The sequence below is a fragment of the Phyllobates terribilis genome, unplaced genomic scaffold (assembly GCF_046119375.1).
Source record: "Phyllobates terribilis strain yellow unplaced genomic scaffold, ASM4611937v1 Scaffold_1__5_contigs__length_1240528914, whole genome shotgun sequence".
NCBI lineage: Eukaryota > Metazoa > Chordata > Amphibia > Anura > Dendrobatidae > Phyllobates > Phyllobates terribilis.
Window position 1 is genome coordinate 727795421 of NW_027362761.1, and position 22762 is coordinate 727818182.

Below are 22762 nucleotides of genomic sequence, written 5' to 3' on the forward strand. Positions count from 1 at the left end.
CCAAACTTGGATTCTCATCAGGAACATGTCCGGGTTGTGTTACAAAGGTTAAGGGAGAACTTGTTTTCTAAATTAGAGAAATATGTTTTTTCTGTTAAGGAAATTTCATTCTTGGGGTTCATCTTGTCAGCAGAAGGGTTTAAGATGGACCCTGGGAAGGTACAGGCCATAATTTACTGGGTTCAGCCTATGCAACGATTTCTGGGATTCGCCAACTATTATAGGAAATTTATCAAGGGTTTCTCTCAGATTGCTAAACCTCTTACTGAACTGACACGTAAGGGGGCTAATCTCAAGGTATGGTCGCCTGGTGCTATCAGGGCTTTTGAAAAATTAAGAGTGTTTCATGTCTGCCCCCATTCTGATCCAACCTGATCTCCAAGAGCCATTCATTGTAGAGGTAGATGCTTCGGAGGTCAGAGTAGGGGCGGTTTTGTAGCAGGGGCCCAAAACTCTGACTAACTTGCGTCCAAGTGCTTTTTTTGTCTAAGAAATTTTCGCCCGCGGAAATAAATTATGATGTTGGGAATCGTGAGTTACTTGCTGTAAAATTAGCCTTTGAGGAATGGAGGCAGTTTTTGGAAGGAGCCGGTTCATCCAGTTACTGTGGTCACTGATCACAAGAATCTAGCCTATATTGAGTCAGCTAAAAGGTTACCTCCAAGACAGGCCAGATGGTCCTTGTTTTTCTCAAGGTTTAATTTTTCGATTACATTCAGACCGGGGTCTAAGAATGTGAAAGCTGACGCATTGTCTCGTAGTCTCGATCCAGTTTCTCCTATGGTAACCTCAAAATTGGAGGAGGAGATCTGTTATGCCCAGTCATTGGCTCCTCCTGATACTCCAGGGTCTAAATTATTTGTGCCTGTGTATCTAAGATTACAGGAATTTCATGATTCCGTTTTGAGTGGTCATACTGGGGTTACTGCTACACGGAAAGCCATTGCCAGACTTTTTCGGTGGCCGTCCATGCATAATGATATCAAAGATTTTGTATCTGCTTGTGAGGTCTGCGCACGCGCTAAAGTCAGTCATAGCCGGCTGGCCGGGGAATTGGCTCCGTTGCCAATTCCAGGAAGACCATGGAATCATTTGTCCATGGATTTCATCACAGATTTGCCTCTGGCTGATGGGAAAACTGCTATCTGGGTGGTAGTGGACCGATTCGGCAAACAAGCTCATTTTGTTGCCTTGTCAGGATTACCTAATGCAGAGACACTCTCCAGGTTGTTTATTTCCCATATTGTAAGGTTACATGGTATCCCTCTTAAGTTAACATTGTGTCCGATAGGGGAGTACAGTTTGTCTCTAAATTCTGGAGAGCTTTTTGTAATAAGTTTGGGAATGAATTGTCATTTTCATCTGCTTATCACCCTGAGACCAACGGTCAGACTGAGAGGGCAAATCAATCTTTGGAACAAAATTTAAGGTGTTTTGTGGCGGCTCAGCAGGAGGACTGGTCTTCGTTTTTACCTCTCGCTGAGTTTGCCTTTACCAGTCGAGTTAATCAGTCTACTGGAACCTCTCTGTTTTTCTGTAATTATGGTTTTCATCCCAATTTTGGTGAATTTTCTAGAATTAGTTCTGAATGTCCTGGGGTGGATGTCGCTGTACAAAGCTTTGGGCATGTTTGGAAGGAGGTTCCAAAGAATATTGGGACTGCTCAGACTCGCCAAAAACTGAAGGCTGATAGAAGACGTTCGGTGGGTCCTGTTTTTCAGATTGGGGATAAGGTTTGGTTGTCATCCAGGAACATTAAACTTAAAGTGCCATCGGCAAAGTTGGGTCCAAAGTTTATTGGTCCTTATGAGATCTTTGAGGTGGTCAATCCAGTGGCATTCAGATTAAAGCTTCTTCCATCCCTTCGCATCCCTAACGTCTTCCATAAATCCCTATTAAAGGAATTTGTCCCTTCGGTATTGTCTCCATCATCCCCGCCTCCTCCAGTGTCAGTCGACGATGGCTTGAAGTATGAAGTTCAGAGAGTGGTGGATTCTTGTAGGGTCAGTAATTCCCTCCAGTACCTCATTCACTGGAGGGGATACGGATCAGAGGATAGATCATGGGTCCCTGCTCGAGATGTGAAGGCAGATCGGTTAGTCTGGGCCTCCATGTAAAGTTTCCTGGGAAGCCTGGGGGTCCGGTAGCCCCCGTTAGAAGAGGGGATACTGTCACGGTTCCACCCCTCACTGTGTCTGGTACGCAGTTGCTGACGGCTCAGCCGCCCAATCTTGTACAGGGGCGTGCTGGAGCTGTCAGTACTGTGATTGACAGCTTGACCGTCCAATCTGGTACAGGGGCGTGCAATAGCTCTGTGTGGTGAGACAGGGACGCACTGGCTATCTTCAGGTGTTCATTATCCCATGTGAATGCCTGGCTAATTAACTGCCCATGAGGGCATTGGAATTTTGTCTTGCCAGAAATGTTTTTGCCTTTGACCATGAGTACTTCCTTCAGCTCAGGGGCACAGCTATGGGGGAGCCCTTGTTCTCCCACGTATGCCAACTTGCTCCTGGGCTGGTGGCATACTTTAGTCGAAACACACCTCACTAGAAATTCAGCCAGGTGGTTAAATAAACCATGGGTGCAATGGTCGATACACTCTTATCATACGAGCTATTCAAGAGGAGTTTCGCTTCTAGTCCATAAGGCCATTAGATGGGAGGTTAGGGAGGCCCGTAGAGATCTAGAGGGAAGATTCGTCTTTATAAATGCCATCAATGATTCCAGAGAATACGTAATACTCTGTATATATAACCCACCTTCTGCTAATCTAACTATTATTCAAAAGGCAGTAAGCTTTGCACTAAACCATCCAGATGCTCAAATCCTGTGTATGGGGGATTTCAACTTGATTATGGATGAGAATTTAGATAGATTAAGAACTGGTGACAACACCAGAACGTCACTAATACCATATTCTAATTTGTTCTCAACTTATATGGAGAGCATTGGTTGGATAGATTTATGTAGTTACATCACCCAGGAACTAAAGAATACACATGTCACTCCTCAACCAAGTCTATGTTATCACGGTTAGACTATATTTTCAGTTCTAGTAATATTGCAATGTGGGTACATAGTATTGAACATGGGGTAAGAGGGATCTCGGACCATAGCCCGGTAATACAAAGGCTGAGTTCACACGATGCGTTTTTCATGCGTTTCCGCGGCGTTTTTGCAGTTGCGTAAACGCCGCGGAAACGCATGAAAAACGCATGGTAGAAGGGCAGCAATGTTCCCCAATGGAAATCCGCATGTGCTGTGCCCATGATGCGGATTTTTCCGCAGCGTGAACGCTGCGGTCAAAAATCCGCAGCATGTCAATTAATTTTGCGGAAACGCTGCTCTTTTGCCGCCATTGACTTGCATTAGACCGCATGGAATCCGCATCACTGTATATGTTGATGCGCTTTTCATGCGGTCTAATGTGCGGATGGTACCCGGGTGTGGATGAGAGGACTCTCATCCAGACACAGGTACCATTAAAAAAAAAAGAATAAAATAAAAAATATATATATTCTCACCTTCTGACGGCCCGCGCTGCGTCCTGCTGGCTTCCCGGGCACTTCGCGGTTGAATGAAGGACCTTCACTGACGTCAGAGTCATGTGACAGGTCACGTGACGCTGACGTCGGAAGGTCCTAAAGTCTTCACTGCCGGCAGCCGGGACCGATGAAGCAGGACACCGGGGGCCATCAGAGGGTAAAGTATAGATTTATTTTTTATTTTTTGACATTCACACACTATATAAATCCATGCAGTTTGTATGGATTTATTTAGTGTAAAGTTGACAAGCACTTTCCAAGTGATGCTAAAATCGCTTGGGAAGCGCTTGTCAACCCGCATGCGGAAATGAAAGTGAAGACCGCTTCATTTCCGCATGTCCCTGGCAGGAAACCGCATGTACAATCCGCATGCGTTTTTTCCTGCCAGAGAGATGCAGAAACGCTCAGGAAAAAATCCTGAGCATTTCTGCATCGTGTGCACATACCCTAACACTTAAATTTGACCAGGTACGAGTCAGACCTACTTGGAAACTAAATCGCTTTTGGTTAAAGTTGATTTGCCCTGACGATAGAATACCAGATCAAATAGACTGTTTCATGGAGGTGCATCCACTACCAAGGAATACTAAGATTTTTTGGGATACAATGAAGGCATACCTTAGAGGATGCCTCTCCTCTGCTATTTCTCACATAAAGAAATCGACTGCACAGGCCGATGCCGAGTTTGAAATTAGATTAAAAGAAGCTGAACAGTCTTATATTTCTGACCCGTCTGATGAGACTAGAGTAAACTGGTTACACTCCTATACATTATATGCACAAAATGTTGACACTAAATCCAAACGTAAACTATTTTTCACCAGACAATCCTATTTTGAATTGGGAAACCTGTCGAGTAAATTGTTGGCCTTTATGGTCCGCAAACATAATGACTAGTGCTATACTCAGGATTCGGACACCAGGGGGCCAGATAGTCACTGCGGCGGAAGAAATTCAAAATGACTTTCATAATTTTTATAAATCTTTATATAAATCCCAAAATGCCCATAATAAACTAGAATGTCTCTTCTATTTAGCAGATCTTGATTTTCCCAAATTGAGTAACACACAACAATCCCTTTTAGATGCATATATCACTTTAGAGGAAATAAATGCAGCCCTGGCAGATATGGCTTTGGGTAAAGCTTCGGGCCCTGATGGCCTTCCTCTAGAACTCTATCTTAAATATCAAGGGGGCTTGGTGCAACATCTTTTGGAGACTTTCTCAGAGGCGATGCAAAGTGGCTCTCTGCCTGAATCCTTTTATGACTTCAATATTATTGTTCTCATAAAGGAGGGGGAAGGATCCTTTGGAGTGCAGATCATATCGTCCTATTTCACTGTTAAATGTGAACTACAAAATTCTCACAAAAATTCTAGCTTTGAGACTTAATAAGGTGATACTCTCAGTTGTCCACCCGGACCAAACAGGCTTTATACCAGGAAAAAATATGTACATTAATATTAGAAGGGTACAATCAATAACTCAATATAGTTCTCTGATACCAGAAAATGATTGGGCCTTGGCATCACTGGATGCGGCCAAGGCTTTTGATTCACTAGAGTGGCCATTTTTATTTGCCTGCCTAGAGAAATTTGGATTTGGCCCCAAATTTCGGACCTGGATTCAAATATTGTACAAGGCCCCTAAAGCTAAAATGACGATAAATAATTTATCATCCACATCTTTTTCATTGGAAAGGGGAACCCGTCAGGGATGCCCTTTGTCTCCGGCTTTATTCGCTTTGGCTATTGAAGCTCTGGCTATAAGAATACGATCATCTGAGGATATCAGTGGAATTACAATTGTAGACAGAACTGATAAAATTGGTTTATATGCAGATGACATGATGATTTTTATGGACAAGGTTAAAGATACCCTCCCATCTGTTATTTCCACTATTGATAAATGTAGTGAATACTTGGGCCTCTTTATAAATTGGGATAAATCTTCTCTTATATCTTTGTCGTCCTCTCCTAATACTGACTTGGAAACATTATCTCCTCTAAATGTAGTGTCATGTTTCAAATACCTGGGAATTATAATTGTAAGGAATGATAGGACCTATCGAGTAATATTCTCCCTTTATTGGAATACGCTAAGTGTAAATTTTCCTTGTGGGGGAGATTACCGCTATCAGTGTCAGTAAGGATTAATTTAATTAAGATGATCTTACTCCCTAAATTTAATTACATATTACAACATAGTGCAGTACCGGTCCCTAAGAAATGTTTTACATCTCCTAATTCTCTGATGTCTACATTTATTTGGGGAAATTCCAGACCAAAGCTGAGGTTATCTAGCCTTCAAAGGCCTAAAGATATGGGAGGAGTAGCTTTGCCTGACTTCCACCTATACTATTTAGCAGGTCAGCTTAAAGCGATCCGTAGTTGGATGCCTGACTCCCAATTACCGAATTCTGAGAACCACTTGGCACAAGTATTAGGCACAGGTTGTTTATTGGGTTTTCTAGAATTAAATAAATCGACTCCCATTAAGTTGCTACCCTTACATAGACTAGCGAGAACAGTATGGAAACAGGCAAAGAAAAGAACCGACTTTACACATGTTATAGCTGAAATGCCTATACGGAGGAATCCGTTTTTTGAGACATTAATGGAACATCCATCTGCCCCCTTTTGGATAGCTAATGGGGTCTGTGTGTTGAGAGATATTTATGAAAGATCTATACTGATGTCTTTTGAACAGGTGCAAAATAAATTCAAGGTTCCAAGATCTCAATTCTCCAACTTAGGAATGGGCTCAGATTTCACTTGCAAAACTGTGAAATAAACCAAACTATTTCCTCATTTCCCTTAATAGGAATACTTAAATCTCAAGGCCCACAAGGTCTTTTATCTAGCTTGTATACATATTTGCTATCAACAGGCTTAGACCGTATCCCTTTGCAGCAAAAAATAAATGGAGACTTCTAATTCCGAATATGGGGGAGGAGGAATGGGATGAAATTTTGGAGTCTCCGTCATTTGTCTCTCCATCTGTTAATAATAAGATGATTCAGCTTTATATTATTCATCAGTCATATCTCACACCCCACAGACTATATCAAATGGGACGCTCCTCTAATTCAGAATGTCTACGTTGTCATACTATAGATGCTGACTTTGTCCATTTAATTTGGGACTGCTCCATTATTAGGTTGTTCTCCCTATTATCCTCTTCAATATCCATTCTAATTCCATGTGATCCCCTGATTTGCCTTTTGGGGTATTGGAGGATGATGCCTGGGACCATTATATTAAGATTTTTTTGAGAGAGACCTTGTTTCTGGCCAGGAAATGATTGGCTTTGAGATGGATGGGTAACACACAGCCAACATTGCGTTCCTGGATTGCTCTGGTTAACTCCGTAATTCCATTTGAAAAGATTATATACCAAAATAGAGGCTGTCCATTAAAATTCTCCAACATATGGGACTATTGGAATTCTTCACGTCTTGCAATCTCTACTTAGGAGAAAGGTTTGAGCTTGAAAGTAATTATACAGGAGATATGTGTATGAATAGTGAATCATATGTTACAAGCGACAAATGTTACTTATGGAGACAGACATCTAGATCCTTATATATTATGTGGTGAAATATTTTAAGCATGGAAAAGACAACATAAGTTTGATAAGTTGTGGTTAAGAGTTTGGGCTGTATCCTAATCAGGAAAATATCTTATTTTTTCATATTTTTCTCTTCAGAAGGTGTGACATTCCTAAGACAATGAAACTATATATATGTATGTGGTAACACATTTGACATGTTTACTTGGATATGTCCTTCTTGATGTGTATCTATGTCGATATGCTATCTTTGGATGTTTTCCGATACCAAATACAATCTATAATTGTTTATAAAATTGCTTAATAAACAAATCAAGTTTAACAAAATCACCCCAACTCCTCAGATCATATACCGGAGGGGTAGATCGCTGAAGGACAGGTTGGTCCGGAATCATTTCCTGCCTGAGACCGCCTAGTCGTGGTTAGATAGGGGGGTGAAAGGATGTTATCGCTGTAGTAACTGTAAGGCGTGTGAGTTTACAGGAACCACTTACGAAATCAGACATTTAATCAACTGTCTATCAAAAGGGATTATTTACAAGGCCATGTGCGAATGCAAACTTGAGTATGTGGGGAAAACAAAGAGGGAACTATGCAAGGGCGAACATATCCGAGATATCATACATAAGAGGGAAATACCCTTAGCAAATCATGTTAATAGAGTGCATCAGGGAAATACCAAGAAGATTCGGTTTGTGGGAATAGATAAAATTCCACCACCATTAAGAGGAGGGGATTGGGACCCCCTTATGCTGCAGAAAGAAACACTTTGGATATTTGAATTAAACACCATGGCCCCACACGGCATGAATCAACAGCTGTCTTTCATCCCTTTTTTGAGCAAGTAGATGTATGTGGGGACAATGAGTTAGGGATAGCCACCGTTGAGTCGGGGCGCCACTTACGCAGGGTTCTTTTAGGGTGCCAACCTCCACGTTAGGTAGGGGACAGGACAGTTTAGGGTCAACTAGGTGCCTTTTATTATAGGGTCTCCTTCTTCTGGCTTTTGGTATGTTTGTTCCCCCCCACCCCCCCCCATCTCGGGTCTGCATTTCTCACCATCTATCCTCATCGTACTATAGCTTCTTATGCTTTATGGAGCCATTCTAACTTCTATACATTGGGAGTCTGTTGTGTCCGTGCATGATATACTGAGATTATGGACTAATGGAGTCCCACAATTGATATGGTCCGTTTTGAACCTATGTTTCTTTGTATATACAGTACAGACCAAAAGTTTGGACACACCTTCTCATTTAAATAATTTTCTGTATTTTCATGACTTTGAAAATTGTACATTCACACTGAAGGCATCAAAACTATGAATTAACACATGTGGAATTATATACTTAACAAAAAAGTGTGAAACAACTGAAAATATGTCTTATATTCTAGGTTATTCAGAGTAGCCACCTTTTGCTTTGATGACTGCTTTGCACACTCTTGGCATTCTCTTGATGAGCTTCAAGAGGTAGTTACCGGAAATGGTCTTCCAACAATCCTGAAGGAGTTCCCAGAGATGCTTAGCACTTGTTGGCCCTTTTGCCTTCACTCTGCGATCCAGCTCACCCCAAACCATCTTGATTCGGTTCAGGTCTGGTGACTGTGGAGGCGAGGTCATCTGGCGCAGCAACCCATCACTCTCCTTCTTGGCCAAATAGCCCTTACACAGCCTGGAGGTGTTTAGGGTCATTGTCCTGTTGAAAAATAAATGATGGTCCAACTTAATGCAAATCGGATGGAATAGCATGCCGCTGCAAGATGCTGTGGTAGCCATGCTGGTTCAGTATGCCTTAAATTTTTAATAAATCCCCAACAGTGTAACCAGCAGAGCACCCCCACACCATCACACCTCCTCCTCCATGCTTCATGATGGGAACCAGACATGTAGAGTCCATTCATTCACCTTTTCTGCATTGCACAAAGACACGGTGGTTGGAACCAAAGATCTCAAATTTGGACTCATGAGACCAAAGCACAGATTTCCACTGGTCTAATGTCCATTCCTTGTATTCTTTAGCCCAAACTTGTCTCTTCTGCTTGTTGCCTGTGCTTAGCAGTGGTTTCCTAACAGCTATTTTACCATGAAGGCCTGCTGCACAAAGTCTCCTCTTAACAGTTGTTGTAGAGATGTGTCTGCTGCTAGAACTCTGTGAGGCATTGACCTGGTCTCTAATCTGAGCTGCTGTTAACCTGCGATTTCTGAGGCTGGTGACTCGGAGAAACTTATTCTCAGAAGCAGAGGTGACTCTTGGTCTTCCTTTCCTGGGCGGTCCTCATATGAGCCAGTTTCTTTGGAGGGCTTGATGGTTTTTGCAACTGCACTTGGGGACACTTTCAAAGTTTGCCCAATTTTTCACACTGACTAACCTTCATTTCCTAATGTAATGTTGGCTACTCGTTTTTCTTTACTTAGCTGCTTTTTTCTTGCCATAATACAAATTCTAACAGTCTATTGAGTAGGACTGTCAGCTGTGTATCCACCTGACCTCTGCACAGCACAACTGATGGTCCCAACCCCATTTATAAGGCAAGAAATCCCACTTATTAAACCTGACAGGGCACACCTGTGAAGTGAAAATCATTTCCAGTGACTACCTCTTGAAGCTCATCAAGAGAATGCCAAGAGTGTGCAAAGCAGTCATCAAAGCAAAAGGTGGCTCCTTTGAAGAACCTAGAATATAAGACATATTTTCAGTTGTTTCACACTTTTTTGTTAAGTATATAATTCCACATGTGTTAATTCATAGTTTTGATGTCTTCAGTGTGAATGTACAAGTTTCAAAGTCATGAAATTACAGAAAAATCTTTAAATGAGAAGATGTGTCCAAACTTTTGGTCTGTACTGTATATTACTGTACTTTTCTGCTTAATGCTTTGGTTATTAATCCCCTGGTATGCCGCCTCTTCTTCTTATGTGTAAGGATAGGAGGACTGATTCCTCTCTGCACATGCCCATGCTGTTTTGGGGTAAGCTGATGCTGATCACCATTGACATTTATGCCCACCGCTAACCAGAAACTTGGCCTTCCATATGTGATGTTGGACATGAGGCTGCGCCACGTTCCATATCCTTGGTAACGGACGGGCAGCGCTGATACTCCAACCTTCCTGGGTCTGGGGCCGGATGTGACGTAGCCGACATATTTGGCGGATATGACATCTGCCCTCCGGGACTAAGGACCTATGCGCGTCACTAACAGGAAGGGCGAGAGTTCGGACCAGACGTGACGTTGAACGCCGTGGGCGTTGAGAGCTCGGCGCTCAGTATGAAAGGGTGAGCGAGTGTACTTTCCATAGCAGCTTTTCCTGGAGGGTATTGTTCTTGGGCTACGGCTCTGCCTCCACTGCACTCACCAATGAACCTGGATCCCCTGATGAGTCCAATATGACGAAACGCGTCGGGAGGTTCACATGAGAGGAGATACTTACCTAGAGGACGGTTTGACTTATGGCCTTCAGCTACCTCGGGTGAGATTCATCCATTGTTTCCATATTCAGAACCCTGCCTGTGTGTATATATTAAAAAAGTGCTAGATGTGGGAACAGAACTTGGTGTTGTTAAGTATCCCTATACCATGAATATAAGTAGAACTGGCTGATGGGGAAAAAATATATGCCAGGAGGGGACAAGGGATTTCAACACCAATGCTGCAGTATGAATTACTGATACCATGCACATGTGTATATCTAACTCTTCAGATGATATGACCTATTGCATATTTACATGATGTACTAGATGGGGTCAGTATTGCGGTCAAGATGTACAAAACCTAGTGTAGTTGCTAGCTTTTGTTTGCACTTATCTTTGTGCATATCTACTTCTTGAGATATTGATTGGATACATATATGAATGACCCTGTTTGCAGTTCACTACCAATGTTACATGCTCTCAGACCCATGACGCCTTCTATGTACTTTTGAAATATAGGACATACCTAAGTCTTAATGGACATTACTTCACTTATATATATGGATTAGAGCAAATCTGGCTTGACCTAACGGAATAAGGAGGTATTGATGAAAATTGTTTGGGTACTGTAGATGCCCAGTAAGTATATATGACTATTTGCCAAGTCTGACATTACCGGACTGTTGAGAGACGTATTTGGGTTGATGGGAAACGTCTCTGATCATTTTGGAAAGATGTACTTTAGTTAGTAGGTCACTTGTGGCCACTTTACTTGTTTGTCTTGTTCGCTGAGCACTTGTACTTATTATTAAAGATTACATTTTAAATTTGATTTATTACTATACTTAATTCACCTTAGAGTGATCCGATTCTCTCGCATGAGAGAACCATATCACAGGTGCTGAGAAGACTGAGATCTTAGTTTTTCCATATTCTCCATTCTCTGTGACTGTGGTAATCGGACTGCACTCGAATGACATCTGAGTGCAGTCTAATATTTCACACGGACCCATAAACTTGTATGGGTGTGCGTGATCCGATTATCGGATGCACTCGTAGCATGCTGCGATTATTTGTCATGCGGATTTGGCATGAAAAAACAAAGTGCTGGTCAGCTCTGCCCCATAGTATAACATTGGGCTGAGTGCTATCCGATAAAACATTGCATAGCTGTGTTGTACGTTTGTGTGAGCAACCCCATAATGTTGGTACATTCCCAAAAATATCTTTCCAATTGCAAGCATTCCTATATACAGTGAGGCAAAAAAGTTTTTAGTCAGCCACCAATTTTGCAAGTTCTCCCACTTAAAAAGATGAGAGGTCTGTAATTGTCATCATAGGTAGACCTCAACTATGAGAGACAAAATTAGAAAACAAATCCTAAAAATCACATTGTCTGATTTGGAAAGAAATTTTTTTCTCATTTTTGTGGAAAATAAGTATTTGGTCAATTACAAACAAGCAAGATTTCTGGCTCTCACAGACCTGTAACTTCTTCTTTAAGAGGCTCCTCTGTCCTCCACTCATTACCTATAGTTCTGGCACCTGTTTGAACTTGTTATCAGTATAAAAGACACCTGTCCTCAACCTCAAACAGTCACACCCCAAACTCCACTATGGTGAAGACCAAAGAGCTGTCGAAGGACACCAGAAACAAAATTGAAGCCCTGCACCAGGCTGGGAAGACTGAATCTGCAATAGGCAAGCAGCTTGGTGTAAAGAAATCAACTGTGGGAGCAATAATTATGTAATGGAAGACATACAAGACCACTGATAATCTCCCTCGATCTGGCACTCCACACAAGATCTCACCATGTGGGGTCAAAATGATCTCAAGAACGGTGAACAAAAATCCTAGAACCACACAGGGGGACCTAGTGAATGACTCACAGAGAGCTGGGACCAACGTTACACAGACTACCATCAGTAACACACTACACCTCCAGGGACTCAGATCCTACAGTGCCAGACGTGTCCCCCTGCTTAAGCCATTACATGTCTGGGCCCGTCTGAAGTTTGCTAGAGAACATTTGAATGATCCAGAAGAGTATTGTGAGAATGTCATATGGTCAGATGAAACCAAAGTAGAACTGTTTGGTAGAAACACAACTTGTCGTGTTTGGAGAAGAAAGAATGCTGAGTTTCATCCAAAGAACACCATACCTACTGTGAAGCATGGGGGTGGCAACATCATGCTTTGGGGCTGTTTCTCTGCCAAGGGACCAGGGCGACTGATCCATGTACATGAAAGAATGAATGGGGCCATGTATCGTGAGATTTTGAGCGCAAACCTCCTTCCATCAGCAAGGGCATTAAAGATGAAACGTGGCTGGGTCTTTCAGCATGACAATGATCCCAAGCACACCGCCAGGGCAATGAAGGAGTGGCTTCGTAAGAAGCATTTCAAGGTCCTGGAGTGGCCTAGCCAGCCTCCAGATCTGAACCCTATATAAAACCTTTGTAAGGAGTTGAAAGTCCATGTTGCCCAGCGATAGCCCCAAAACATCACTGCTCTAGAGGAGATCTGCATGGAGGAATGGGCCAAAATACCAGCAACAGTGTGTGCCAACCTTGTGAAGAATTACAGAAAACGTTTGACCTCTGTCATTGCCAGCAAAGGATATATAACAAAGTATTGAGATGAACTTTTGTAATTGGCCAAATACTTATTTTCCACCAAAATTTGAAAAAAAATTCTTTCCAAATCAGACAATGTGATTTTCAGGATTTGTTTTCTCATTTTGTCTCTCATAGTGGAGGTCTACTATGATGTCAATTACAGGCCTCTCTCATCTTTTTAAGTGGGAGAACTTTCACAATTGGTGGCTGACTAAATACTTTTTTTCCCCACTGTACAATTTGTGTTCCCTTGAAGTGTATTTACTGGTGTACGTACACATTCCTTTTCTTACCTGAGAATTGTTGTCACAGATCTGAGATGCAGTCAAGTTGAAAGCCGTACACCTGTGAAATTTTCCACGCTAGGCAGTCGGGATTCAGCAAGGTACAGTACAAAATAGTGCACGGCCTATATAATTATTCCTAAATCTTTTTATCTACAGCAAAAGTGTTTGTCTCTCACCTGATTTCATCAATTTTACTAATTTGCTTAATTGTTTCAGATTATTCAACTAATTTTGCTGCATGATATAAATTACACAAGTAATCAAAAAGTGCAGCTTTGAAATGATTATTTCATTTATTGTGTATAAATGTGACTTCCAAACCTATATTACTCTAGTGAAAAATATTTACTACCATAAACCCAATACCTTATTCTGCCAACCTTGGCAGTAATCACTGCAATAGAACTTTTACGGTAATTTTTACTGCATCTCTTACATCGCTGTCCCACTCATCTTTGCACAATTGTTTTATTTCTCACGATAGTGGAGGGTTTACAAGCTTGGACTGCTCATTTAAAGTGGATTTGTCATCAGATTTCTCAATGCAAACTGCATATATTATTGAATAGATTTATTAAACCTGATATGGCTAGTGAATTAGTTTTGAAGATCCATGTCAGAATGGCTGTATAATCCTGATATTAAGATGAACGTGTTTTTTTATGAGCAATTTTTTTTATGAGCAAACAAGCTCATGAGTCCAAGTATATTCAGTTTCCGCTCACCCTGATAGCCGCAGCCTGTACGGAGCAGTATGGGATTTCCAAAGTAGGAGGGATACAGAGGTGCTGTCAATCAGTCTAGGTGGTCAGAAATTAAGTTAACCCCTTCATGACATATGACTATAATAGTATGTCACGTTTGCTCCCCGTGAATGGAGCGGGCTCAAGCTCATACCTCACCATACCAGGAAGGTTCCAGCTGTGTTGCAACAGCAGCGACCAGAGCTAGCTCTGATCGCTGCTGTTTAACTATTTAAATGTCGCTGTCGTGACTTCTGCGCAGCGGGACTCGGCACATGTATATGCATTAAAACAAGAGAATGGCAGTGTAGTTACTCAAGGGGAGCAAATTTTGGAAGTCTTTAGGGGACTTTACAGGAAGTTATACTCCTCACAGTCGCAGCAGGTGGAAGGGGAGATTGATGCTTTCCTAGGGGAGGCTCACCTACCTAAGTTAAGCAACGAAGACCTAGAACAGCTAGACAAACCGCTTTCAGCGGAGGAATTGGGAGAGGCTTTGGCATCCATGGCGGGGGACAGGGCACCGGGAGCAGACGGCATCCCAGCTGAAGTATACAAAAACCTCAAGGAGGAAATAATAACTAAATTGTTAGGGGTATTTGATGGAGCGTTGGAGAGGGGAGTGTTACCTACATCTATGATGGAGGCCATTGTTGTGGTCATTCCCAAAGCTGAAAAAGATCCACAGCTGCCAGAGTCATATAGACCAATATCACTTTTGACTGCAGATATCAAAATACTGGCCAAGGCTCTGGCGAACAGACTAATCCGGGTAATAGACAAGGTAGTCCACTCGGACCAATCTGGCTTTGTGCCAAATAAATCCACTGCTGTCAATTTAAGGAGGATGTACTTAAACATGCAAATTCCAGCTGAAAATGCGGGTAAGAGAGTGGTGGTATCTCTAGATGCACATAAAGCCTTTGACAGTGTGGAATGGAACTACCTGTGGTTGGTGCTGAGTAGCTTTGGGTTCGGGCCAGTGTTTACCTTATGGGTAAAATTGCTGTACTCCTCTCCAACAGCCAGAATTAAAGTGAATAACAAACTGTTGGAAAGCTTCCCTCTGTTTAGAGCAGTGGTTCTCAACTCCAGTCCTCAAGACCCACCAACAGATCATGTTTTCAGGATTTCCATAGTATTGCACAGGTGATAGAATTATATCACCTGTGCAATACTAAGGAAATCCTGAAATCATGATCTGTTGGTGGGACTTGGGGACTGGAGTTGAGAACCACTGGTTTAGAGGTACGATACAGGCATGTCCTTTGTCCCCGCTGCTATTTGCCCTAGCTGTGGAGCCATTAGCTGCCAAAATAAGAAGATCGCAGGAGGTGAAGGGGTTTGTATATGGGAAAACATAGGAGAAGATAGCATTATATGCCGACGATATTCTACTATTTTTGGAAAATCCTGGGGAAGCCTTGAGAAATGTAGTGACACTAATTGAGGGATTTGGACAGATATCGGGACTACTAATTAACTGGGATAAGTCGTGTGTTCTGCCGATAGATGGAAAGGGTGACTGTACCGGGGAGGTGGAACTATTCACCAAATTAAAGGTGGTCCAACAATTTAAGTACTTAAGGATTCATATAGCTCTTCCATTGACGACATTTAAGGAGCTTAATATATGCCCTTTATTACAAATACTGTGCATTAAAATCACAGCGTGGAATAAGTTACATTTTTCGGTGGTGGGCAGAGTGAACCTCCTCAAAATGATTGTGATGCCGCAACTGTTATATGTGCTGCATAATTCCCCCATCTGGATCCCAATGAGCAGGTTCCGCGGGATAAAATCACTATTTGGAGAATTAGTGTGGGGTAAGAAGAGTCCCAGTCTTAAATAGGAAACACTGCAGAGACCAAAAGAGGAGGGAGGCCTAGCGCTCCCTAATCCCTTTTTTTACTTTCTTTCTGCACAAAGCCAACACCTCAAGGGCTGGGGGGAGACTATGGAAAAGGGACAGGTACCTGTCAGTTCGGAGCACTTAATTAAGATTTCGCCATTAAGTATGGGACTGGAGGCGGGAATCTTCAAGAAATGGGGATCGCATTACCATACCATAAATCTAATACATAAGATGTGGCAGAAAATCAAGCAGATTAGGGGGGTAACTCACTTCATTAAGTTTTCACCTATCTGGGATAACATCTATTTTCAGGCTTTCAGTAATATGAAGGGGTTTGGTGAGTGGAAATAAATGGGTATTGGCCTGATCTATCAGTTGATTTACAGAGGGAAGCTTAAAGGGGTATTCCAATCTCCATGTTTCTATCACAATATGTAGTAGCTCTAATAATAGCAAATAACTTCAACTAGAAATGTAGTATAGTTTTTTCTGTTTGCTATGTCTCTTTCCTGATGTGCAGGCATTGCAGGACCTTAGGTATCCATGGTTGCGACCACTGATAGAGTGACAGTTAGCTAGTTGCTAGTGGTCGTAACCATAGATACCTAAGGTCCTGCAGTGCCTGCACATGAGGAAAGAGAGATAGCGTATCAGAAAAACGATACTACATTTCTAATTGGAGGTATTTGCTAATATTATTATTATTACACCTACTACATATTGGGATAGGATCTTGGAGATGGGAATACCCCTTTAAATCATATGAAATGTTGCAGGGGGGATTTCAATTCCCAAGGCTAAACCTCTTTCAATATAAACAGGTTCAGCATGAATTTCAGACCCAAAGCAGAAGAGGGCCTATTGGAATACAAATAGATCTAATGTTAGATTTTATACTTAAAAACAGAGGAAAGAAAGGGGCAATATCTAAAATGTATTGAGACCTGCTGCACGCCTTTCTTGGAGGACACCCTATCAAAGCTAGAAGGAAGTGGGAGATAGACTTGGGTGAGATAAACGACGATAGGTGGGAGTCTATTCTAGAATATATACCCATGTTATCCATGAGTGAGCCTGGGAGAATGTCACAGCTGTATGTGATACACAGGGTGTATAGAACCCCTGATATGTTATTTAAAGCAGGGTTGAAGTCTAACTCCGACTGCCCAAGGTGCTCGCAATCTCAGGCAGACATACTGCATATGCTTTGGCATTGTCCTAGATTGTCCTCCTCTTGGATCGTAGTGTTGAACCGTATTGGAATGGTGTATAGGTGTATTGTCCCTAGGAACCCACTGACATGTATATTATGGTACGTTGAGGAAATAAAAACAGACTACATGACCAAAATAGCAATTTCGATATTATTGTTTATTGCCAGAAAATTGATTGCTAAATATTGGATTAGAGAGGAGCCCCCTTCCAGATGCAAATTTATTGCCCAAACGAACTATATAATTCAACTTGAAAAAAGTATTTACACCAAGAGGAATAAGCAGGAATACTTCCATAAATTATAGGAGCCATGCTTGGATAGGATTAATTAGAGTAAACCTATATATTCTACTGTAGAGTAAAACTCTTGGTAAACTGCATGGCGGAGTGGAGAGGAAAGAAGAAATGGGAAAGAAAAGGAGTAGAGTAGGGAAGAAAAGGAAAGGAAAGAAGGGGGGGAATAAAATAAAAAAAAAAAAAAAAAGAGAAAGAAAGGTCTCCATGGGGTGGGCGGGGGTAAGGGAAGGGGGTAACTTACTGTAATATTGTAAAACGAGTATTGTCTTGTAATATCTGTTCCAAGTTTTGTTATGTTTAATAAAAATTTATCTGATAAAAAAAAAAAAAAAAATGTCACTGTCCATTACGGAGAGCTATATTTTAAAGGAAATCAGTAAAGGGAAACTCATTAATAGTTTAGATTAAATGTGGTGACAGATTCCCTTTAAATAGCGTGATATCCAATACACACGTGCACCAGCTGCCTTCGGCATAAAGCTAATGTGGGGGGAAATAAGCATACTTGGTATCTCCACATCCTTAAAATTACAATCTATAAAAATATATCCCATTTGGTAAATGTTGTAAAGTGAAAAATCAAAACTCCAAAAATGCATTTTTTTTTTCTTTGTCGTCGACCCTTTCTAAAAATATACAATAAAAACATTGTAAGTACCACACTAATGTATGACTAAAACACAATAGCTTTCCATGCAAAATCAAGCCCTTACACAGCTTTGTTGTTGAAAAAAAAAAAAAAAGTTACAGGTCTTAGAAATAAGCGATGGAAAAAATATTCCAAATGTATATAAAAAAAATTAGTTTGTTTTGCCTAAGATATTTAGTAATGCATGCTGTTTGTAGTGTGAAATCTGGCGAAGAATCTGCATGCCAATGCTGCCAATTTTTGTTTTTTTACCTCCATTTCTTCAAAGAGCCATAATTTTTTTATTTTTCTGTTCATGTAGCCTTATCAGGGCTTGTTGCCAGATGTAATGGGACCCATAACAAACAAACTACCCAATAAGCATATCTTTTAAAATCATAAAACACATGAAGACAAGAAAATATGCACAAGTAATAATTTGTGGTATCCTTACTTTATATATACATAATATTTAACATGTTTCCAGCTCCCAGGTTACACGAGAGGGCCTAATAATAGAAAACAGGTAGAAACTATCCCATATACTCCATCATGGAATGGCTTTCTTATTACATTCAATCATAAATTAGACAACAATATAAGCCAGAAAATTCAGAGTATACATAAGAATCCTTTTGCCCTCTGGTGAAGACAAGAAGTACTGAGACAATTTTTACAAGCCAAGGTAAGTATACCCTTTCTGAAGAAGCCATTTGTGGTGAAACGCGTGTAAAAGGGCTATTTGGTAAACTAACTCCTGGTTTCATATGCTAAGACATTGCTTATTTGTTTCCTATGATAACTCTTTTGCTGCCAGTTGCTACCCTCACATATCTATCTATCTATCTATCTATCTATCTATCTATCTATCTATCTATCTATCTAGTGGTAAAGCGACTTGCTCGGCTCTCAGAGGCAAACACAGGACTCACATCTCGTGTTAACTTCCCGCGGGTTTATTAATATGCGGTATAAACTCCAGCAGGGTTCCACAAAAATAAATCTTCTCCGGGATAACGGGAAAACAAAAAGATAAAGGAAAGCACAGTTAATAGGTGAGCAGGTTTCGCCCGCTCTCGGTATCACAAACAGTCCAGCAAATTCCTTTGGTGGAGCTCTCTGGCTTCACCACACACAGCCTGGAGATTTCCTTCTCCAGACCAGAACACACAAAAAAAAAAACAGTGGCTGCTTATTTAACTGCTCCCAGACACACCCTCGAGGCAGAGATATGGTGAAAAGGCGTCCTGCCCGTCTCTCACCTTCTCACAAAAACCACACCCTTTGAATATAATGAATTAACCCCTGACACATAACATACTGGAGGAAATTGTAGATTTCAGTTCACTAAGGCTAATAAGCGTAGTGAAACATATCTCCCCTCACAAATGACACCATTGACTGTCACTATATATATATATATATGTATGTATGTATGTATGTATGTATGTATGTATATGTATGTCATGGCCAAAAGTATTGAGAATGAGACAAATAGTAATTTTTCCAAAGTTTACTGCTTCATTTTTTGTAATGGCAATTTGCATATACTCCTGAATGTCAAAGAGTGATCAGCTTAACCGCAATTACTGTACTTGCAAAGTCAATATTTGCCCAGAAAATGAACTTTAACCCCCAAAACACATTTCAACATCATTGCAGTCCTGCCTTAAAAGGAGCAGCTAACATCGTTTTAGTGATTGATCCATTAACACAGGTGTGGGTGTTGATGAGGACAGGGCTGGCGATCAATCAGTCATGATTAAGTAAGAATGACATCACTGGACACTTTAAAAGGAGGCTGGTTCTTAGTATCATTGTTTCTCTTCAGTTAACCATGGTTATCTCTAAAGAAACACGTGCAGCCATCATTGCACTGCACAAAAATGGCCTAACAGGGAAGAGTATCGCAGCTACAAAGATTGCACCTCAGTCAACAATCTATCGCATCATCAAGAACTTCAAGGAGAGAGCTTCCATTGTTGTCAAAAAGGCTCCAGGGCGCCCAAGAAAGACCAGCAAGCGCCAGGACCGTATCTTAAAACTGTTTCAGCTGCGGGATCGGACTACCAGCAGTGCCGAGCTTGCTCAGGAATGGCAGCAGGCTGGTGTGAGTGCTTCTGCACGCACTGTGAGGCGGAGACTCTTTGAGCAAGGGCTGGTTTCAAGGAGGGCAGCAAAGAAGCCACTTCTCTCCAGAAAAAACATCAGGGACCGACTGATATTCTGCAAAAGGTACAGGGAATGGACTGCTGAGGACTGGGGCAAAGTCATTTTCTCTGATGAATCCCCTTTTCGATTGTTTGGGACATCTGGAAAACAGCTTATTCGGAGAAGAAGAGGTGAGCGCTACCACCAGTCTTGTCTCATGCCAACTGTAAAGCATCCTGAAACCATTCATGTGTGGGGTTGCTTCTCAGCCAAGGGAATCGGCTCACTCACAGTCTTGCCTAAAAACACAGCCATGAATAAAGAATGGTACCAGAATGTCCTCCAAGAGCAACTTCTCCCAACCGTCCAAGAGCAGTTTGGCGCCCAAAAATGCCTTTTCCAGCATGATGGAGCACCTTGACATAAAGCAAAGGTGATAACAAAATGGCTCATGGAACAAAACATAGAGATTTTGGGTCCATGGCCTGGAAACTCCCCAGATCTTAATCCCATTGAGAACTTGTGTACATTCACACTGAAGGCATCAAAACTATGAATTAATACATGTGGAATTATATACTTAACAAAAAAGTGTGAAACAACTGAAAATATGTCTTATATTCTAGGTTCTTCAAAGTAGCCACCTTTTGCTTTGATGACTGCTTTGCACACTCTTGGCATTCTCTTGATGAGCTTCAAGAGGTAGTCACCGGAAATGGTTTTCACTTCACAGGTGTGCCCTGTCAGGTTTAATAAGTGGGATTTCTTGCCTTATAAATGGGGTTGGGACCATCAGTTGTGTTGTGCAGAAGTCAGGTGGATACACAGCTGATAGTCCTACTAAATAGACAGAATTTGTATTATGGCAAGAAAAAAGCAGCTAAGTAAAGAAAAACGAGTGGCCATCATTACTTTAAGAAATGAAGGTCAGTCAGTCCAAAAAATTGGGCAAACTTTGAATGTGTCCCCAAGTGCAGTTGCAAAAACCATCAAGCGCTACAAAGAAACTGTCTCACATGAGGACCGCCCCAGGAAAGGAAGACCAAGAGTCACCTCTGCTTCTGAGGATAAGTTTATCCGAGTCACCAGCCTCAGAAATTGCAGGTTAACAGCAGCTCAGATTAGAGACCAGGTCAATGCCATACAGAGTTCTAGCAGCAGACACATCTCTTCAACAACTGTTAAGAGGAGACTTTGTGCAGCAGGCCTTCATGGTAAAATAGCTGCTAGGAAACCACTGCTAAGGACAGGCAACAAGCAGAAGAGACTTGTTTGGGCTAAAGAACACAAGGAATGGACATTAGACCAGTGGAAATCTGTGCTTTGGTCTGATGAGTCCAAATTTGAGATCTTTGGTTCCAACCACTGTGTCTTTGTGTGACGCAGAAAAGGTGGACAGATGGACTCTACATGCCTGGTTCCCACAGTGAAGCATGGAGGAGGAGGTGTGATGGTGTGGGGGTGCTTTGCTGGTGACACTATTGGGGATTTATTCAAAATTTGAAGGCATACTGAACCAGCATGGCTACCACAGCATCTTGCAGTGGCATGCTATGCCATTCGATTTGCGTTTAGTTGGACCATCATTTATTTTTCAACAGGACAATGACCCCAAACACACCTCCAGGCTGTGTAAGGGCTATTTGACCAAGAAGGAGAGTGATGGGGTGCTACGCCAGATGACCTGGCCTCCACAGTCACCAGACCTGAACCCAATCGAGATGGTTTGGGGTGAGCTGGACTGCAGAGTGAAGGCAAAAGGGCCAACAAGTGCTAAGCATTTCTGGGAACTCCTTCAAGATTGTTGGAAGACCATTTCCGGTGACTACCTCTTGAAGCTCATCAAAAGAATGCCAAGAGTGTCCAAAGCAGTCATCAAAGCAAAAGGTGGCTACTTTGAAGAACCTAGAATATAAGACATATTTTGAGTTGTTTCACACTTTTTTGTTAAGTATATAATTCCACATGTGTTAATTCATAGTTTTGATGCCTTCAGTGTGAATGTACAATTTTCAAAGTCATGAAAATACAGAAAAATCTTTAAATGAGAAGGTGTGTCCAAACTTTTGGTCTGTACTGTATATTTTCCTCATCTGTGCTATCTTTTACTTAAGAACATACTATTCTGTGTAAGGCTATTTTACATTATGTCTCTATACTTGAGGGATACTTATCTATATGGTACAGAAACGAATCGTAATAAAGATCCTGAATTGATTATTTACCTATTTGTGGATTACTGTCACTGAACCCCCCTATTTATATAGAAGTTTCTCTATGCTTCATAGGGCTATTTATTTCTGCACTATGTATAACACTTTATTAATAGCTTATAACTAGTGATGAGCGAACGTGCTCGGTACTCGCCCGAGCATCACGGTGCACGACAAGCTTGGCAAGTATTTCTGGGTTGCTTGGGCGGGAACTCTGATCCC

The 22762-nt window shown here is 41.6% G+C and overlaps 1 protein-coding gene across 7 annotated transcripts in view; it reads left to right on the top strand.

Annotated features, from left to right (window-relative positions):
* MPND (MPN domain containing) overlaps positions 1-22762 on the top strand; it is a 134450-nt gene that overhangs the window by 49574 nt on the left and 62114 nt on the right. For all 7 annotated transcript variants that reach the window (XM_073686364.1, XM_073686362.1, XM_073686365.1 and 4 more), the window contains one exon: positions 13463-13535. In XM_073686364.1, the coding sequence (XP_073542465.1) occupies positions 13463-13535 (73 nt within the window). The remainder of the gene's footprint in view (positions 1-13462; positions 13536-22762) is intronic.